General features: G+C 42.9%; 1 protein-coding gene across 13 annotated transcripts in view; it reads right to left on the reverse strand.

The window, feature by feature from the left end:
• LOC124115140 (ras GTPase-activating protein nGAP-like) overlaps positions 1 to 20,442 on the reverse strand; it is a 313,251-nt gene that overhangs the window by 158,446 nt on the left and 134,363 nt on the right. For 11 of the 13 annotated variants that reach the window (XM_046476003.2, XM_046475987.2, XM_046475984.2 and 8 more), the window contains one exon: positions 10,985 to 11,044. In XM_046476003.2, the coding sequence (XP_046331959.1) occupies positions 10,985 to 11,044 (60 nt within the window). Of the gene's footprint in view, positions 1 to 10,984; positions 11,045 to 16,638; positions 16,799 to 20,442 lie in introns of those variants that run through there. The other 2 variants (XM_046476002.2, XM_046475994.2) reach the window with 2 other exon arrangements.

Below are 20,442 nucleotides of genomic sequence, written 5' to 3' on the forward strand. Positions count from 1 at the left end.
CCTTTAGTAACACAAAGAAGGTGTCCAAGCAGTGCTAAACCAGTCTACCCTCATATCTCTGAACTGTACAGCAAATGTATATCACTATCAAAACAGCGACTATCAATAACCAAACTGTCACACCGCCTAACTCCCAACAATCCGATGTCTTGGAGATATCCACAGTGGCACCCAGCTCATCCCGATCTGCATCTAGATTTCTTTACGCTACACTCTCCATCAGGACCCGTAACAGAATTTTAGATTTTCGCTGGAAATTTCATTAAAAAAGGATTACAATGCAATAGTGTTCACTTTAAGTAGCAACAAGGCAGTTATGTTTGATGGATGAATTCCCTAACATCCACAACAACACTTGGCAAAATTTATTGTGTTGATCAAAAGTGATAAATTCAACGTCCCATGAACTCTTTTATACACTGAAGCATGGTCAAACACGTTTCAAGCTGTGAAAATTGCTTCCAGATTTTTAGTCTTTCTTTACAAAATGGACATTTCACAGTGGACTGAATCCTAGAAGAGGAGAGGAATTCATGATACAACTTTTGTCTCACTGAAATTGTTTTGTCTCCGACACATCAATACTTCTATTTCACATCCGCTCCCTTGTCGATCCTGATGGATTTACCCTAAAGAAACATCGCTGAAAACTATCCACTTTGAAGATTTACAAATATTTCCCCATCACATGAGGTCTGCACGTATTGCTCACATCAATGCTCTTCCAATCTGATTTATATTCGAAAATTCCACAATCCAGCCTAAAATTATCACATTAAAATGCATTATAGGGTATTAGACGTTACACAATCTTTCATTATATTCCAGAGGAAGTGGCTTATGGACACTTGGCTATCCTTCATCAGCAACTAGTTAGGACATAAGCCTCTAGGAATATCAATGCAGAAAATAGTCTTCTCAATGCAGGCATGAAAATGATCAGAAACGATCCAGTTGTCATATAGCCGATCACAAACTGATCACAGCTACATAATCGCTGAATAAACATTTTTCTGCATGGGGAATAGTCAGGTAGTTTTCATCAGCAGAATTTGAAATTCAAGACTGCCTGATTCTCATTGATGTGTGTAACCTCATAGACTGTCCAAGTCAGCAGACAGTTGCTGAACTCAGAACAATTTTGTAATTCACTGACGTAATCAGCTCTAGACTTGCTACAAGTCTCCACACATACAAAAGATTAACATTCTTTGGTGGTCCTCCTGAAAGATTGTTTTCACTTCTTCATTAAAATATCTGTTAGGGGACTAACCAGTCACTGACGTAATCAGCTGTAGACTTGCTACAAGTCTCCACACATACAAAAGATTAACATTCTTTGGTGGTCCTCCTGAAAGATTGTTTTCACTTCTTCATTGCAATATCTGTTAGGCGACTATAACCAGTCTAGTTGATCCTCTAAACCACGTTTCCCGCTCTTAGTTTGCTACATCACATGTGTTATGAACATCAACACCGTCATCAACGGCGCCAACATCAGCCGTATCTTTGTCGCAGCCGCAGGAGGAAGACAAAACTGTGCTAACACAGACAGTCACTGCATCATCAGCGACCGCAACATCAACATCATCTCATCCACAGCTACATGTGGCCGACAGTTGTCCTATACTTCAAACAGCGTATTGTCCGACAGAACAGTGCTGAGAGAATCCTACAGGGCAGACAGTTCTGTCATATAGTTTGAACAGCGTATTGTCCGATAGTCTGAGAAAGTACTTCAGTGTAGACAATTGTCCTATACTTTAAACAGCTTATTCTCCGTATAGTGCTGATAGAGTCCTTCAGTTCTGTCCTTTAGTTTGAACAGCATAATGAACGATTAATTGAGAGAGTACTTCAGTGCAGACAGTTGTCCTGTACTTGAAACACCCTATTGTCTGACAGAACAGTGCTGAGAGTCCTTCAGTGCAGACAGATCTGTCCTATACATTAAACAGCGTATTCTCCCATAGTGCTGACAGAGTTCTACATTGAAGGCAATTTTGTCCTATAGTTTAAACAGTGTATCGTCCAACAGAACAGTCCTGAGAGAGTCCTTCAGTGCAGACAATTGTCCTATACATTAAACAGCGTATTCTCCCATAGTGCTGACAGAGTTCTACATTGAAGACAATTTTGTCCTATAGTTTAAACAGTGTATCGTCCGACAGAAGAGAGAATACTTCAGTGCAGACAATTTTCCTATACTTTAAATTGCGTATTCTCCAATAGTGCTAAATGAGTTGTTTAGCACAGAAACTGACAGAGTTCTACATTGAAGACAATTTTGTCCTATAGTTTAAACAGTGTATCGTCCGACAGAAGAGAGAATACTTCAGTGCAGACAATTTTCCTATACTTTAAATTGCGTATTCTCCAATAGTGCTAAATGAGTTGTTTAGCACAGAAACTTCTGTCCTATATTGAGTGTATTCTCTGATATTGTCCTACAGCAGAGAGAGTAACACACGACAGACAGCCCTGCACTGCAGACACACACAGTCCTTTCTTGTCTTGCTCCAAACACAACTGTTGCTAAATACCGGCCATTCACGATTCAGCGTCAGAGAATACAAAGGTCACATTCAGAAAATCATTTTCAAATAAATTATTCATTTTGTCAAATATGACATATTGATATCTCGCTGTGCACATCTCAGAGTCTTGACACACACATATGAAAAACAACAGACTCCCATTCTCCATCAACCTGTTGCAGACATCGGCCTAAAAAAACTTTAAGGACAAAACCACCTCCAAGTCAGAGTCCTCATAACTCCCACAGAAACCACCAGCTGTCAGTGTCCGTCTCTTACAGGAGTATCACAGCACCCATCAAGTGCTCACTGAAAATAATGACAACTTTTCTTCAATTATAACTTCTTTGAAGTAATGTCCGATGATACAAGCACAACTTGAATGTTACCACGGACGTCTTGTCTGAAAGTGTCCGACCACAGGCTGCGCAGGACTACTTTCTCTGACATGGAGGGTTTCCTCCCCCACAACAGCTCAGATATGCAGATTACTGGGTACAGCTCTTCTCCCTGCCTCCCACACCTCTATACACCCCCTGGCACACTGCCAGAGACTGTACCAGCGACTACTGCAACAGCACCGTGGCACTCACAGCGCCCCATTGATTCACGAGCAAACGGCTTAATTCACCAAACTTTCAGGTCCCACGGCCAAGCCCTTTAATTATCCTCATTTGTTTATTCACAAAAGTCACAATGACACCAACATAACTTGGATGCCATTTCATGAATTTCCGCAGAAATTCATTCATTGAGCATGTTGACTAAGCCACGGTCAAGCCTTGATCACCCAGACATCAAAAACATAATAGGCATCCCGGGTCGATATCCGATAATTTCATCCGCAACATGACTCATTGATGCTCGAATATAACTGATCCTCGGCCTCTACAACAGTCCTTCCAAATTTCAAAAGCACAAAATTGCATATCAGTTGTATATCACAGCCACAGTTCATCGTGATATGTGTAGGAATCGTGTCTCTTTTATTTGTACACGCAACAGAGATTAGACTGAAATCTGTTACTTGGAAGAGAAGCTTACTTCATCTAGAGTGATGCTCTCATGGACAAGCAGCTATTACCACAATGACGAACAGTATCAAGGATGGTGAGCGTGGATAATGGTAAGAGAGCGATGCTACACTATGACTTGGACCAATCAATATTTAAAGCTGAAACTTTGTCAGAAAACAATCTACATTTTTGTCATACTATTTTCCTTCAAGTACAGAAATTCAATCCTCATTTATCAAGTTGTTTTTAAACCAACGAAGGTATCTATTTAACAGAATTTCTCTAAAAATGTTGATATTTATTTTCATGGGCTCAAAACCCTGTACAAACTATCTTGGAACAAACTAGAAAGTGAATTACATCTGCAAAGTCTGTGGGACTAGTCATCAGCCATGGAGTATGTTATGACATATTATATATCAAGGAGGCAGTATGTTATGATACATTATATACCATCACAGATCCTTTGAAAGTCACAGACCATCACAGATCTTTGGACTTTTACAGTCGATCAGAGATCCTGGGAGTGTTACAAATCATCACAGATCCTTGGACTGAGACAAACCATCACAGATCCTTGGACTGTCACAGATCATCAGAGATCCTTAAACTGTCACAGACCATCACAGATCCTTGGACTGTCACAGATCATCAGAGATCCTTGGACTGTTTACAGACCATCAGACATCCTTAAACTGTCACAGACCATCAGAGATCCTTGGACTGTGAAGGACCATCATAGATCCTTGGACTGTCACAGACCATCAGATATCCTTGAACTGTTACAAATCATAACAGATCCTTGGACTGTGAAGGACCATCACAGATCATTGGACTGTCAGTCACAGACCATGAGAGATCCTTGGACTGTTGCAGACCACCAGAGAACCTTGGACTGTTGCAGACCACCAGAGATCCATAACAGATCCCAGGACTGTCACAGACCATCAGAGATCCTTGGAGTGTCACAGAACATCAGAGATCCTTGGACTGTCACAGACCGTTACAGATCCCAGGACTGTCACAGACCATTACAGATCCTTGGACTGTCACAGACCATCAGAGATCCTAGGACTGTCACATACCATTACAGATCCCAGGACTGTCACAGACCATTACAGATCCCAGGACTGTCACAGACCATCAGAGATCCTTGGACTGTCACAGTCCATCAGAGATCTTAGGACTGTCACAGACCATTACAGATCCTTGGACTGTCACAGACCATTACAGATCCTTGGACTGTCACAGACCATCAGAGATCCTAGGACTGTTACAGACCATCATAGATCCTAGGACTGTCACAGAACATCAGAGATCCTTGGACTGTTACAGACCATCTCAGATTCTAGGACTGTCACAGACCATTACAGATCCTTTGACTGTTAAAGACCATTACAGATCCTTGGACTGTTACAGACCATCAGAGATCCTAGGACTGTCACAGACCATCAGAGATCCTTGGACTGTCACAGACCATCAGAGATCCTAGGACTGTCAGAGACAGATCCCAGGACTGTTACAGACCATCAGAGATCCTAGGACTGTCACAGAACATCAGAGATCCTAGGACTGTTACAGACATCACAGATCCTTGGACTGTCACAGACCATCAGAGATCCTAGGACTGTCACAGACAGATCCCAGGACTGTTACAGACCATCAGAGATCCTAGGACTGTCACAGAACATCAGAGATCCTTGGACTATTACAGACCATCTCAGATTCTAGGACTGTCACAGACCATTACAGATCCTTTGACTGTTAAAGACCATTACAGATCCTTGGACTGTTACAGACCATCAGAGATCCTAGGACTGTCACAGACCATCAGAGATCCTTGGACTGTCACAGACCATTACAGATCCTTTGACTGTTAAAGACCATTACAGATCCTTGGACTGTTACAGACATCAGAGATCCTAGGACTGTTACAGACATCACAGATCCTAGGACTGTCACAGACCATCAGAGATCCTTAAACTGTTACAGACCATGAGATCCCAGGACTGTCCCAGACCATTACAGATCCCAGGACTGTCACAGATCATCAGACATATTCAATACTAAGAAAGCTGTGTACTATATGCTCTGTTGTAAACTTGTAACCTACCCGTCAACACAATTCATCATGTCCATATCATTCCTAATGTTGCCGTTCTCCCCTCACCAGCTGCAATAACAGCCTGACATCACACACCACAATTCTGTTATCCATAAAGCCAATCTTCTGATCTCATCCAACCAAATGAATCAGATATCATCAAATATTTACATTGTTCTACAAGCAGAAATCACTTATACACTTCAATGGCCCAAAAAAGCAAACACCAAAAAAAAAAAAGATAAAAATATTCTCAAGCTGAATCAAGGATGCAAGCAGGAATTTATTTTTTTCATAAACGTTCGCCTCAAATCAATAGGAATTCATTCACAGGGGGCATGTATAGACAGCAACGCACACTTGATTGCTGAGGAAACTGAATATCCCCAACCACAGCAGTGCTTAGGGAAACATTCTCACTGAGAGATGTTCAATACCAATCTACCGGTAATACTGTGGACTTGTTGAAAACCATCTCACCCATTGAATATTCAGTAGTACAGACATGTGTGATGGCCCCAACAGTTGGGACGGAGTACAGTTGGGACGGAGTACAGTTGGGACGGAGTACAGGTGGGATGCAGCGGAGGCAACTTTCCTTTACTAACATTACGTTCACTGAGTCGAAGTATTTTTCTTTTTTTTTTACAACCATTTTTTCCAACCTGTAAAATGTTCCAAGTAAATGGCAATGACTTTCACACAGGGATGGAATAAACAGTCGTAATTACCGGCATCCCAACCTGCCTGGGGAATGTGCAGTGTCAGACTGTATGTGTACAAAGAGCTTCCAGCATGCAAACCACACACACAAACTACACTCAGTTTTTAAGTGTCATCTGTTCTCCTACTAATGGGGCGGTTGGGTAGCCTAGTGGTCAAAGCGTTCGCTCGTCACGCCGAAGACCCGGGTTCGAATCCCGACATGGGTACAATGTGTGAGGCCCATTTCTGGTGTCCCCCGCCCTGATATTGCTGGAATATTGCTAAAAGCGAAGTAAAACCAAATTCACTCACTCACTCACTCTCCTACTAACAATGTGTATCAACCAAGGTAATTGGTATCTGAAACATTCATATAACCAACATTAACTATCAGGCAAGGTGGAGCTCCATGGCCAAGTGGACAATGCATTCCCCCATCATCAAGAAGGAGATATGAAAGATACTACTATGGCTGGGACAGGGAACTCGGGTACTTCGGTCAAGTGCACAATGCGTTCCCCCATCATCAAGAAGGAGATATGAAAGATACTACTAGGGCTGGGCGGGGAACTCGGGTACTTGGGTCAAGTGGACAATGCGTTCCCCCATCATCAAGAAGGAGATATGAAAGATACTACTAGGGCTGGAACGGGGAACTCGGGTACGTTGATCCAGTGGGTCCTTAGTAGAAACCCCATGGTTAGTCACGTGATTAACTGTTTAATGATAATAACAATAAAACTCCATGGTTATGCTAAGTGGCTAATGTCTCCATTTCAATCACGTCATAGGATTGTAACATTCAGTTCTCGTAAGCCCAAAGTAATTCAAGATGTCCAAGATGTCCAAGATGCAATATATCAGATATCAACTAATGTGATCGTCAGGTTACATTTCTCTCATTAAAAATATCTGAATATGCAAACATCCCGAAACCTCTTCTCCATCCCGAGCCTCCACGGGCAGCTTCAGGGACATCCAGAAAACAACCTCACCCAAGGTCACAATACATTTGGAAACGCAAAGGGAACATTTCCACAAATCTCACAGTCTAAAAGTTGAGGAATTCCATTACGAAAAGCAATCAAAACTTACTTGGTAATTGACAGAGCAAGTTCACATGAGCTGCTTTGTAATAAAATTGATTTTTAGCCGAATACCACCTTAGCATGGAAATTGAACACAAAATAATTCTCGCACAGCCTAAACACTTAATTACCCTTGTGTATTAGAACCAATACCATACATGCTCCAAAATTTTGAATACAACAAAACAATTTCAATAAAATTCAATCACCTCCATGAAAGTATGACAACTTGTTCCTAACTATATTGTCTTCTGCAAAACTAGATATAATTTGTCTTAATGTTTTGCTTACTGAATGTTTTGTTTAAATCATAGTGGGGCGGTTGGGTAGCCTAGTGGTTAAAGCGTTCGCTCGTCACGCCAAAGACCCGGGTTCGATTCCCGACATGGGTACAATGTGTGAAGCCCATTTCTGGTGTCCCCCGCCGTGATATTGCTGGAATATTGCTAAAAGCGGCATAAAACCATACTCACTCACTCACTCACTCACTTAAATCATAGTCTCAGTGTTTGAGAAAAGAGGAAAATTAAACCTCAAAAACATACTTTTTTCTGTCTGTTCTAGTCAGTCTGGTCTTTTTGAATTTTTTCATGCTGATAAAATCGATTCAGCTCAAAAAAAGAAAATCTCTCCTTTAAAAAAACCATTTTATTCCACATTTGTAAAGATTTCGTTGGCAGATATTAAAACCAGACAACATTTATTTTAAATGTTCTTCTTCAACCTTGTGCTAAACTTGTAATGAAACAAAGTGTGCACATGCACTTTCTGATGGGGAAATCAAATAAAAACATTTTTAAAAACCTCTCACCGGGATCAAACCTTTTTGATACATCCGTGGTTGTATCAGTACCTGATGAGGTCATAACACTACCTGAGGTGCCACTGGTCACATGTTTAAAGAGAATACCTCACACACACACACACACACACACACACACACACACACACACACACACACACACACACACACACACACACACATTTAAAGAGAATACCTCACTCACTCACACACACACACACACACACACACACACACACACACACACACACACACACACACACACACACACACACACACACACACAGTGTTTTGCTTGTCTGTGTGTTTTATCAGCCCTTATGTCACTCTCCCTAAGACATGTATCACTGTAGAGGCGATCTCAAAACTTGACTAATCGTTAAACTATTCTAACCCCGCTTCCTACAGAAACCTGACAACAAAATGAATACAAATTATATATATGATCACTCAACATCCAAGAGTATGACATTATCAGGTAAGACATTTGTCTTCTATAATTACTCTGTCTGTTTGAGAAATGTTCAGCTTTGATAAAACAAACTACTTGTATCACTTCATAAGTAGCAATCTTCTGGACATAAATGTAATAAATATATCCTAATAGTCTACTGTGCAAACATCTGCACAAAAACACCCTTATCTCCAAACATCCTAATGTGTTTTCAAGAAATAATTCCATCTCAAAACATAAACTTTATTGCATTTCTTGCAATATCAATACATTTCATATTCCCTAATGTCCACTGAAGACAGTAAATATTGCGACTATATGAAACATGACAATCGTCAATGAGTTGCATAAACTCAATACCACATCACTAAACGCTCAAAACATAAGAAAGATATGGAATTTTGATTGTAATATTGTTGGACATCTGTAAGCTTGACGGCACTAGCGCCTATCTCTAGCCACATAGCTGGCTGCATATTGCTATGAATATGGAAACTGGCCCACACTTGACATTCACATATATTCTCATGATGGCTATCTGGTGTCACAGGGGCAGTATGGCATGGGGCATACTGCAGGCAAATACAGACTGTGCAGACTTCATTCAAGGTCATCAGGCAACTTCTTGTTCATGGTACTGTTATTCATTTTAACTGCCTACTTTTCAAAGTAGACACAATTTATGGATAACAACTTCTTTAATACCGAAAAGGCAACGTTTCGGTATACATCCTTATACCATTGTCAAGCAAGACTGGAGTATTTTCACTCAAAAAAGTATTTTCTTTCAAGAGTTGATTGAAATGAGATTAATAGGAAACATTCAAACGGTAAATCCACATTCCAGTACAGAAGTTATTTGTGGTTTGAATTCCGTATACTCCACCACTATAAAATAATAACAAGAACCATCAAGACTTAACAAACCACATGTAGCTTTTTTTCAAGGTTTTCAAGGGCGATTAAAGATGTTGGACTTTTAAAGAATAACCTATCCTGGTAAGAATCTCACACATATATAAAACCCTGAACGTGTGCCTATGAGATGATGGTCAGAGCAGTCCTGTGATGATGATGAACAACCATGTGCAAGATGGAGTCTGTCATACAGACCTAGCCTTGTTCCAAGGCTGTACTGAGACATAAGTCCATGGATGTGTCATAATTCTATCCTCCTAATAGGCAAGTCTAGACATGTGGACAGTACATTCTCTTATAGGGACAACTTGTTCTTATTGTTTATATAATCTAGTAATTATGACTTAACCAAATAATAATTGCCTTAGAGACTTGTGCAAGTCTAATAAAGACCTTGCAACAATAAATATATAAAAAATGCCAAAGAAGTCTATAAAAGTTTGGCAAGTCTAGATTCCTTAAGTTGCTGAAAATGAAAAGAGTCTCTGGAGTCTATATTAAAACATTTAACTAAACATACATTATTTTGATACTAATATACCAAATGACAGTATACATACTACTCAAAAGAAGTAAAAGAACAACCAATTTGTTAACAGCCATGACAACTGTAGTCATGTGATAAAATCGGGAGAAAGTTGTGTTTTCTTTTACTTCTTTTCAGGAGCAAAATAGTTAGTTTATAGAAGAGGGTCATGACAGAAATCTGCATTGATGAGACACGAGAGGGGATACATCAGTTGGTGAAAAGTTGTGACACATCGGAAATATGTTCCCCGGGGCCAGGCGGCAAAGGCAGACCAAGTCCGATTCTGCGTGGAATCTCATCACCACCTGTTGAGGTACTGGTCCGGGGAAGCAATGGCAAGCTGATGTGCATGGTGGTAATCCCATTCAAACAACTTACCTTTGCACAAGACAATATAAAGTGTTGACAACCACATGGTACAGACATTGATGTAAGAAACTCTTCCCTTTCCTAAAAGTGTTGAAAGATCAATCTTTATACAAAAGTGGTTCTACCAAAGAATTCAATATGTGCCATGTGACTTCAATATGTGCCATGTGACTTCAATATGTGACATATGACTTCAATATGTGACATGTGACTTCAATATGTGCCATGTGACTTCAATATGTGCCATGTGACTTGAATTGCTTGATGACATCATTGTATTTCTGTTGACATTTGGGATTTCTTATACCTGGTTTAACAAATAATGTTTCTCCAGTGAATCAAAGACTTTGATCGTAACCCACAGACTAGAGTGTCATGCAAGTCACCTTTCCAGCTCCATGTGGTCATCACAGTACAAACACTAAACACTACAATGCATTATGGGTAAATTGTTGTACTTACTGAAGATCTTGCGAAAGAAGTGACCCCTTCCTGGTTCAAAGTCCAAACTTCGACTCAGATCTGAAAATGAACACATTTCATCTTAATTGATTCATAACAAGGCCAAACCAATAAAGGTTGAATGTGGTTCTGATAAACATACCTTAATGTCAAGGTTACTAAGCATGTCACCATAAGAGGTGACATGTTTGTTTGTTGTCCTTGCCAGACATTTTCCAGCTATATCACAACACCCGGCAAATAATCAACTTCAGACCTGACAAACCGATGGTCGATATACTTAGTAACATCCCACAAGCAGAGTACAATGACATGGAGTCAACCAAGTCAACCAAGTCACTTACAACAAACAGGGTGCTGGGGACCTGTTCTAACCTGGCTCCACACAGGGTGCTGGGGACCTGTTCTAACCTGGCTCCACACACGGTGCTGGGGACCTGTTCTAACCTGGCTCCACACAGGGGGTTGGGGACCTGTTCTAACCTGGCTCCACACAGGGGGTTGGGGACCTGTTCTAACCTGGCTCCACACAGGGTGCTGGGGACCTGTTCTAACCTGGCTCCACACACGGTGCTGGGGACATATTCTAACCTGGCTCCACACAGGGTGCTGGGGACCTGTTCTAACCTGGCTCCACACACGGTGCTGGGGACCTGTTCTAACCTGGCTCCACACAGGGTGCTGGGGACCTGTTCTAACCTGGCTCCACACAGGGTGCTGGGGACCTGTTCTAACCTGGCTCCACACACGGTGCTGGGGACCTGTTCTAACCTGGCTCCACACAGGGGGTTGGGGACCCGTTCTAAACTGGCTCCACACAGGGTGCTGGGGACCTGTTCTAACCTGGCTCCACACAGGGTGCTGGGGACCTGTTCTAACCTGGCTCCACACAGGGGGTTGGGGACCCGTTCTAAACTGGCTCCACACAGGGTGCTGGGGACCTGTTCTAAACTGGCTCCACACAGGGTGCTGGGGACCTGTTCTAACCTGGCTCCACACAGGGGGTTGGGGACCCGTTCTAAACTGGCTCCACACAGGGTGCTGGGGACCTATTCTAACCTGGCTCCACACAGGGTGCTGGGGACCTGTTCTAACCTGGCTCCACACAGGGTGCTGGGGACCTATTCTAACCTGGCTCCACACAGGGTGCTGGGGACCTATTCTAACCTGGCTCCACACAGGGTGCTGGGGACCTATTCTAGCCTGGCTCCACACAGGGTGCTGGGGACCTATTCTAGCCTGGCTCCACACAGGGTGCTGGGGACCTGTTCTAACCTGGCTCCACACATGGTGCTGGGGACCTGTACTAACCTGGCTCCACACAGGGTGCTGGGGACCTATTCTAGCCTGGCTCCACACAGGGTGCTGGGGACCTATTCTAACCTGGCTCCACACAGGGTGCTGGGGACCTATTCTAGCCTGGCTCCACACAGGGTGCTGGGGACCTGTTCTAACCTGGCTCCACACATGGTGCTGGGGACCTGTACTAACCTGGCTCCAAACAGGGTGCTGGGGACCTATTCTAGCCTGGCTCCACACACGGTGCTGGGGACCTATTCTAACCTGGCTCCCACTGAGTGCTGGGGACCTATTCTAACCTGGCTCCCACTGAGTACTGGGGACCTATTCTAACCTTGCTCCACACAGGGTGCTGGGGACCTATTCTAACCTGGCTCCACACAGGGTGCTGGGGACCTATTCTAACCTGGCTCCCACAGAGTGCTGGGGACCTATTCTAACCTGGCTCCACACAGAGTGCTGGGGACCTATTCTAACCTGGCTCCCACTGAGTGCTGGGGACCTATTCTAACCTGGATCCCACTGAGTGCTGGGGACCTATTCTAACCTGGCTCCCACAGAGTGCTGGGGACCTTTTCTAACCTGGCTCCACACACGGTGCTGGGGACCTATTCTAACCTGGCTCCACACAGGGTGCTGGGGACCTATTCTAACCTGGCTCCACACAGGGTGCTGGGGACCTATTCTAACCTGGCTCCCACAGAGTGCTCGGGACCTATTCTAACCTGGCTCCACACAGGGTGCTGGGGACCTATTCTAACCTGGCTCCACACAGGGTGCTGGGGACCTATTCTAACCTGGCTCCACACAGGGTGCTGGGGACCTATTCTAACCTGGCTCCACACACGGTGCTGGGGACCTATTCTAACCTGGCTCCACACAGGGTGCTGGGGACCTATTCTAACCTGGCTCCACACACGGTGCTGGGGACCTATTCTAACCTGGCTCCCACAGAGTGCTGGGGACCTATTCTAACCTGGCTCCACACAGGGTGCTGGGGACCTATTCTAACCTGGCTCCCACAGAGTGCTGGGGACCTATTCTAACCTGGCTCCACACATGGTGCTGGGGACCTATTCTAACCTGGCTCCACACAGGGTGCTGGGGACCTTTTCTAACCTGGCTCCACACACGGTGCTGGGGACCTATTCTTACCTGGCTCTGCACAAGGTGCAGGGGACCTATTATAACCTGGCTCCCACTGAGTGCTGGGGACCCATTCTAACCTGGCCCCCCACTGAGTGCTGGGGACCTATTCTAACCTGGCTCCCACAGAGTGCTGGGGACCCATTCTAACCTGGCTCCCACAGAGTGCTGGGGACCTTTTCTAACCTGGCTCCCACTGAGTGCTGGGGACCTATTATAACCTGGCCCCCCACTGAGTGCTGGGGACCTATTCTAACCTGGCTCCCACAGAGTGCTGGGGACCTATTATAACCTGGCTCCACACATGGTGCTGGGGACCCATTCTAACCTGGCTCCCACAGAGTGCTGGGGACCTTTTCTAACCTGGCCCCCCACTGAGTGCTGGGGACCTATTCTAACCTGGCTCCCACAGAGTGCTGGGGACCTATTCTAACCTGGCCCCCCACTGAGTGCTGGGGACCTATTCTAACCTGGCTCCCACAGAGTGCTGGGGACCCATTCTAACCTGGCTCCCACAGAGTGCTGGGGACCTTTTCTAACCTGGCTCCCACTGAGTGCTGGGGACCTATTATAACCTGGCTCCCACAGAGTGCTGGGGACCTATTATAACCTGGCTCCCACTGAGTGCTGGGGACCCATTCTTACCTGGCTCCCACTGAGTGCTGGGGACCCATTCTAACCTGGCTCCCACTGAGTGCTGGGGACCTATTCTAACCTGGCTCCCACTGAGTGCTGGGGACCTATTATAACCTGGCTCCACACACGGTGCTGGGGACCTATTATAACCTGGCTCCACACATGGTGCTGGGGACCTATTATAACCTGGCCCCCACTGAGTGCTGGGGACCTATTATAACCTGGCTCCACACATGGTGCTGGGGACCTATTCTAACCTGGCTCCCACTGAGTGAAGGAGACCTATTCTAACCTGGCCCCCACTGAGTGCTGGGGACCTATTCTAACCTGGCCCCCACTGAGTGCTGGGGACCTATTATAACCTGGCTCCACACATGGTGCTGGGGACCTATTCTAACCTGGCTCCACACACGGTGCCGGGGGGGACCTATTCTAACTTGGCTCTACAAGAGTTTCCATGGATGTCAACAGATTCAGCAATTCACAAATCGAAGGCCATTGTGACCATGTATCTTTTAGAGCAAACCATGAAAAACAATTTCACTATGTATGATCAATTAGTTGACAAGAATATTCATCTGGCAAAATACTGAGTAATGAAGTCCGTATCCTCAGAGACTTCCATGCTGTGGCTTCCCGCCATGTTTACCCGAAACAAACCCGCTGAACTCTTTGCTCCTCCGACCCTACATTGATTCTTAATGAAGTGGAAAAATGAAGGTCACAAAACCACTCATTCGCAGCACCACTTCAGAGATCTGTTAGGAAACCACTACTTTTTACAAATCGCCAATAAAATGCCTTTTCAAGAGTCAATGCTTTGCGCGCCCTAAATCTCCAGTCTGAAAGACTGTGGCAAGAGGGGAGTCGCGCTTGCATGACTCTCAACAGACAGTTGGGGGATAGATTACTATCTCATATCATACAAGGACTCGTGGCTGGAGAAGCTTGATAGCTTCATAGTGAACAATAGGAGTGTTTGTAACACCTGTAAACAGATTTCCATGGCTGAATACTTTGATGTCGAAATATCAACATGCCTGTCAAAACACGGCAATCGCCTGAGGCGATTAATCTACATAACTGTTGTTCCATCAATAACAATAAACATCAGCTCCTCCGAGGTTACCTGTCTTATTTGCAACAACAGGTCATGTCAAAATTGGATTTGATCATTATATATTAAGAAAGGAAGGGAGTAGTCTTGAGAACTGTTTGTTTCTTGTCCTTGCTCGTGTTCTTTCCCCACACAATAATTTGCTGCAAATGGTAAAACAGGTGCCCTCTTCTAAGGTCGAATTTTAATGTGAAATGTTATGCATACATTATAATCATTCATTTATTACCTATAATAATAAAATACGGAGACAATAAATTCCCTTTATTATTGTGGCTTAAGTACATCAATTTCTTTTGAAATTTGATGTTAAACTCAACGTACGTTATTCTGAGTGAGTGAGTGAGTGAGTGAGTGGATGGGTGAGTGAGTGAGTGAATGAGTGAGTGGTGTGTTGTTATACCAATATTCCAGCTATATGACGGCAGTCTGTAAATAATGGAGTCTGGACCAGACAATCCAGTGATTAATATCATGAGCATCGATCCACACAATTGGGATACGATGCCATGCATCAATCAAGTCAGCAGGCCTGACCACCTGATCCTGTTAGTCCCCTCTTACGACAAGCATAGTCGCCCAAAATCTACTGCAAGCATGGGTTGCTGAAGACCTATTCTACCCCGGATCTTCACAGGTCGAGTGAGTGAGTGAGTGAGTGAGTGAGTGAGTGAGTGAGTGAGTGAGTGAGTGAGTGAGTGAGTGAGTGAGTGAGTATTTATCCCCAAATCTGCAGCAAATGTCAGTAAACATTCCCACACCCCACCCTGAAGTACATATGGCACCCAGCAGCACAATGTCCAGGATATAAGTTTATATTTGCCTCCCTCCCCTCACCTGAGCGTATTTATATCACCTGAACGTGACGAGCCTACCTGTGCACACAATGCAGCGGACAGACAGGTAGACTGACATGATGTGTACAACGAGCCACTAATTACTTACACCTATTGTTCCCACAGAATAAACACAACCACTTTAACCTGCACCAACACAAACTTTCAGGAAAATAACACAAGTCAGTCTGTATTATATGAGTGTCTGATTACTACCCAATCACAATGCATGATTCTCCTGTGTACACTCATATGCAGTAAGAACCTCTATCTAAATCTCCACACAAAAAATCAAGTTCATATAATGTCAATGCCAATTTAGATCACACCCTCCTTGGCAATCTCACTAAATGGCCTGGCCAGCCCGTGTGCGAAATATGCTTAATGTCAGAAAGCGCACGTTAAATCTCCAATTGTAAGTAAGCTGTAGTTCAACACATCTTGACCTATGACTTAGTAAGTTCAAAAATATAATGTAAGGCAGAGATACTTTATATTTACTTGTCATCTACATTCCTGTATCTGACTTCAAGCCAACGACTTTGTTTATGACAGTGATTCAACTTAGAGACAAAACATACACAACAATGTCAGAACCTAAATCACAATAGCACACTTACCAGTGACACAATGTTCCCTTCTGGACAAAGCCGTGTTTTAAGTCCCTCTCTCCTTGCACAGGTAACCTGTTACCAGTGTGTCTAACCAAGCTGACCTACCTGACACTGCCCCAGTCCCTGATTCCCGCCTCCCATCACCTGCTATTACCCTGGTGTTTTCTTACCCTGGTCCCAGGACATAGCTAAAGGGAGGCAACTCTAACTGACTATCTGACCAGGTACAGCAGCCAGCCTGTGTCTAACCTGTCCAGGCAGGGACAGACTTTATTTCTTGGCTTACAGAATGTTTTATGAATAATCACAAGGTGGGAATAAAACAATTAAAATAAAAAAACATTTAAGATTTTGTATTTGTTCATCGAGAAGTTATTTGATTATGTTGGATTGTGTTAAGAATGAAATGACATATCTTCCGAATTTGTCACTGTTGGTCAGTTCAACAGAAGTAGCACTAGGGCTGGGACGAGGCAAAATTTACTACCCAGGTACCCACCCCCCTATTACCCGACCCTACCCGGGTACCCACTGTAGGTCTCATAAGATACAAAATGTATGATTGGGATTTTTTTTTACCACAGCACTTACAAAACGTATTTAGATACATGTATTAAACGATCTGGTCATGCATTCACTGAAGTTGACTTAAGTTATATCTTATGCAACCATATGAAAAATGAATGGGTGCATAGTAAGAAAGAAATGCGAACATTAGTGACTTGTAGTGTATATAACCATAGAGTTCAAGATAATTTTTGTCATTAAACAATATATCACGTGACTAACCAGGGTCCGGGTAGTCCTGTGGGTACCCGGGTCCTACTCAGTACCCACCCGGCCCGGGTACCCAAATTACCCGCCCCAGCCCTAAGTAGCACACACAGGTCATAAAAATCAGGTATTTTACTCTGCATCTGCGTCTGCTTCAAGATATGAGGACACCTCCATAGAAAGTCTGATGAACCTTGAGCAAACACTGATCCAATCAAAATGATGGAGTTCTTGAGCTAATCAGATGCTTCTTTCTGAAACAATTTGGCTCAAATTTTACTGCCTCAATTCTGAAATTTTGATCTCTGACAAAGAAAACCACCATAGAACACGAATATACCCTCGACTGTAACCCTGTGGGGTGTAGATGTCATGGTGGTCACAGACGATGTAGAAAGATCCACAACAAACTGGATCGCATTCAGATTTCCTTGATTGTACTTGTTTTCAAGACACAGAAATCAGATGTACCTTCCTAAATACTCCGATCCCTGGTTCCAAGAAATTAGAAGTCTCGATGCTGATTGGCTGATTAGAAAGTTCACCTGACGCGACCTCCTATACAGGTGTCCTCGGATCTTCACCCAGAGAGGAAGTGTATCGGAGTTAAAGATGGGATTTTAATGAGATTGCCCTCCCGCTGTGACAGCGTGAGGCAGGATCCCGTTTCTCCAACTATGGCTGCTCCCAGGGATGACTTACAGTGATAGGGTTATTGTCCGCACCGTACCGTGCAAATGTATCTCAAGTGATGGTAACAGAACTTTTTAATCAACTATAACTGCAGAACATAATTACAGAAATACATTTGTTTTGTTAAGTGAGTGAGTGAGTGAGTATTGTTTAACGCCGATTTTAGCAATATTCCAGGAATATCACGGCGGGGGAAACCAGAAATGGGCTTCACACATTGTGCCCATGTCAGGAATCGAACCCGGGTCTTCGGCGTGACGAGCGAACGCTTTAACCACTAGGCTACCCAACCGCCCATTTTGTTAAGTCAAGGTAGTGACAAAGTTTTGATATTTCACCATTGAATGATCAGTATAGTGTTATGTAGTTGCATTCATTAAAGAAAGGCCTACACAGAATAATACTGTAAAGAAGGCCAGAGGGTTTTTTTCAAGTTTACAGATTTTCAGCCCAAGATTTCAGGTAAAAACAATTTTTTAAATTAAATTAAATTCTCAAATATATATATTTATTTTCTTAAAATATTACATAGACAGAAAATACAAAAGCAGAGGTGGGAGAAAAGTGATTTGTTTTAAATTGTTGCATCGTTTTTTAATTATAGTATTTTAAATAATTTTTTTATATTGATGGTGACAGTTCATATAGGTCATATATGAGTTTTATAACTTTTCTTACCAGCAGATTAATAAAAAGCTTTTCATTTTTTCATTCACATTTCATCAGATTTGTGAACCAAGTTTTTTTTAAATTTGATTAACATTGTTAGTAATCATATTGTAAATGGGATAAAGTGAGGAAAGTCTTTCACTCGTATTGGTTGCCATGGTACCAGTGTAGTTGGTTATGTTCTTGTTTCCATAAGTTTATTCAGTATTTTATTGGCAGTTTTAGAAACTAGTAAGTAACAGTAAAGACAAGATATTTTTTTAGGGATGACAACTTCTTTGTTCTATTATGGTGCGACATCCTAGATCCTAATACCATTGTCAAGCAAGAATGAAGTAAGACAGTGCCGTCAGTATATTTAGACAGTAAATGATTTTATTGTACATTCTAGGCCTGAGTCCCATCATCTTCCTATCTGGTGTTTCTCAGATTGAGATCAGTGGCTGGTAGAGTAAGCAACAGGTAGATGTAGGTTATAAACAGTTGGAGAGAACCTAATCAGATACAGCGGATTGATAATTGGAATGGATTCAGAACGGAAAGAGTTTAGCAGTTACAATCTGAAGATACTCAAGCTATTCTAGATTCTTTCATGGCAATACTGCCTCACAATGTCGGGGCAGCCGCTGGTAAATTAGCTGAAGTTTTCCATCATGCTGGCTCTCTCTTTGAATCAGGACCTGGAGTACCAACTCGGCAAGAAGTGCCACTATGGCTTGCATGAGAATGTATCAAAGCCAAAGCTAATAAGTATATTTGTCTAAATCAGTTCCACTGTATACCTTAAACAGGATTTGGGTGGTTTGTTGTTTAACACCGCACTCAGCAATATTCCAGCTATATGACAGCAGTCTGTAAATAATCGAGTCTGGACCAGGCCATCCCATGATTGACATAATGAGCATCGATCCAAGCAATTGGGATACAATGACATGCATCAACCAAGTCAGCGAGCCTGACCACCCGATCCCGTTAGTCGCCTCTTATGACAAGCACAGTCGCCTTTTATGACAAGCATGGGTTGCTGAAGACCTATTCTGTCCTGGATCTTCACTGGTCCCATAAACAGGAAAGTTGCTGAATAATTGTATTAAAAAAACGAACTTTCATTATTTATATTTTCTGATAAGTAGTTATTATTCAAGTCGAGGGTTGTCAGTGATTAAAGATGTCCGTGTAGTGCATACAATAATAAGTTGTTTCTGAATAAGATAAAGTCAATATAAGATTGTTCAAGGGTTAAGGGTGATATCGATCCTATACACAAAATGTCTCCTTATTTTTTTAGGACATTGTCAATTCAGTTTCATCAGGTAAGTCATATGGTTTGGATACCAGTACATCATCTCATACAGGAGTCTGAATAATGAGCTCATTGTAGTCACACAGATGCTGAGAATGTCACAGCTGACGAAATTAGAACACCAATTGTCTCACTGGAGGTGGGAAACGCTATTACAGAAATATTATAAAGGTTGAATTACATTTGCAAATTAATAGAACTCCTGTGATATCAATGTACTCCGTTTGAAAGCTTTACATTTATGTCAATTATTTAAAATGAGATAGACAGGGATGTAAACACTCTGGACATGTGACCTAAAATATAAATTATCTTACACCTGTACTATGGGCCGTGTGGCCTGAAATATGATATAAACTTGATTGATTGAT

The sequence above is a fragment of the Haliotis rufescens genome, unplaced genomic scaffold (assembly GCF_023055435.1).
Source record: "Haliotis rufescens isolate VD_foot unplaced genomic scaffold, xgHalRufe1.0.p SCAF_8, whole genome shotgun sequence".
NCBI lineage: Eukaryota > Metazoa > Mollusca > Gastropoda > Lepetellida > Haliotidae > Haliotis > Haliotis rufescens.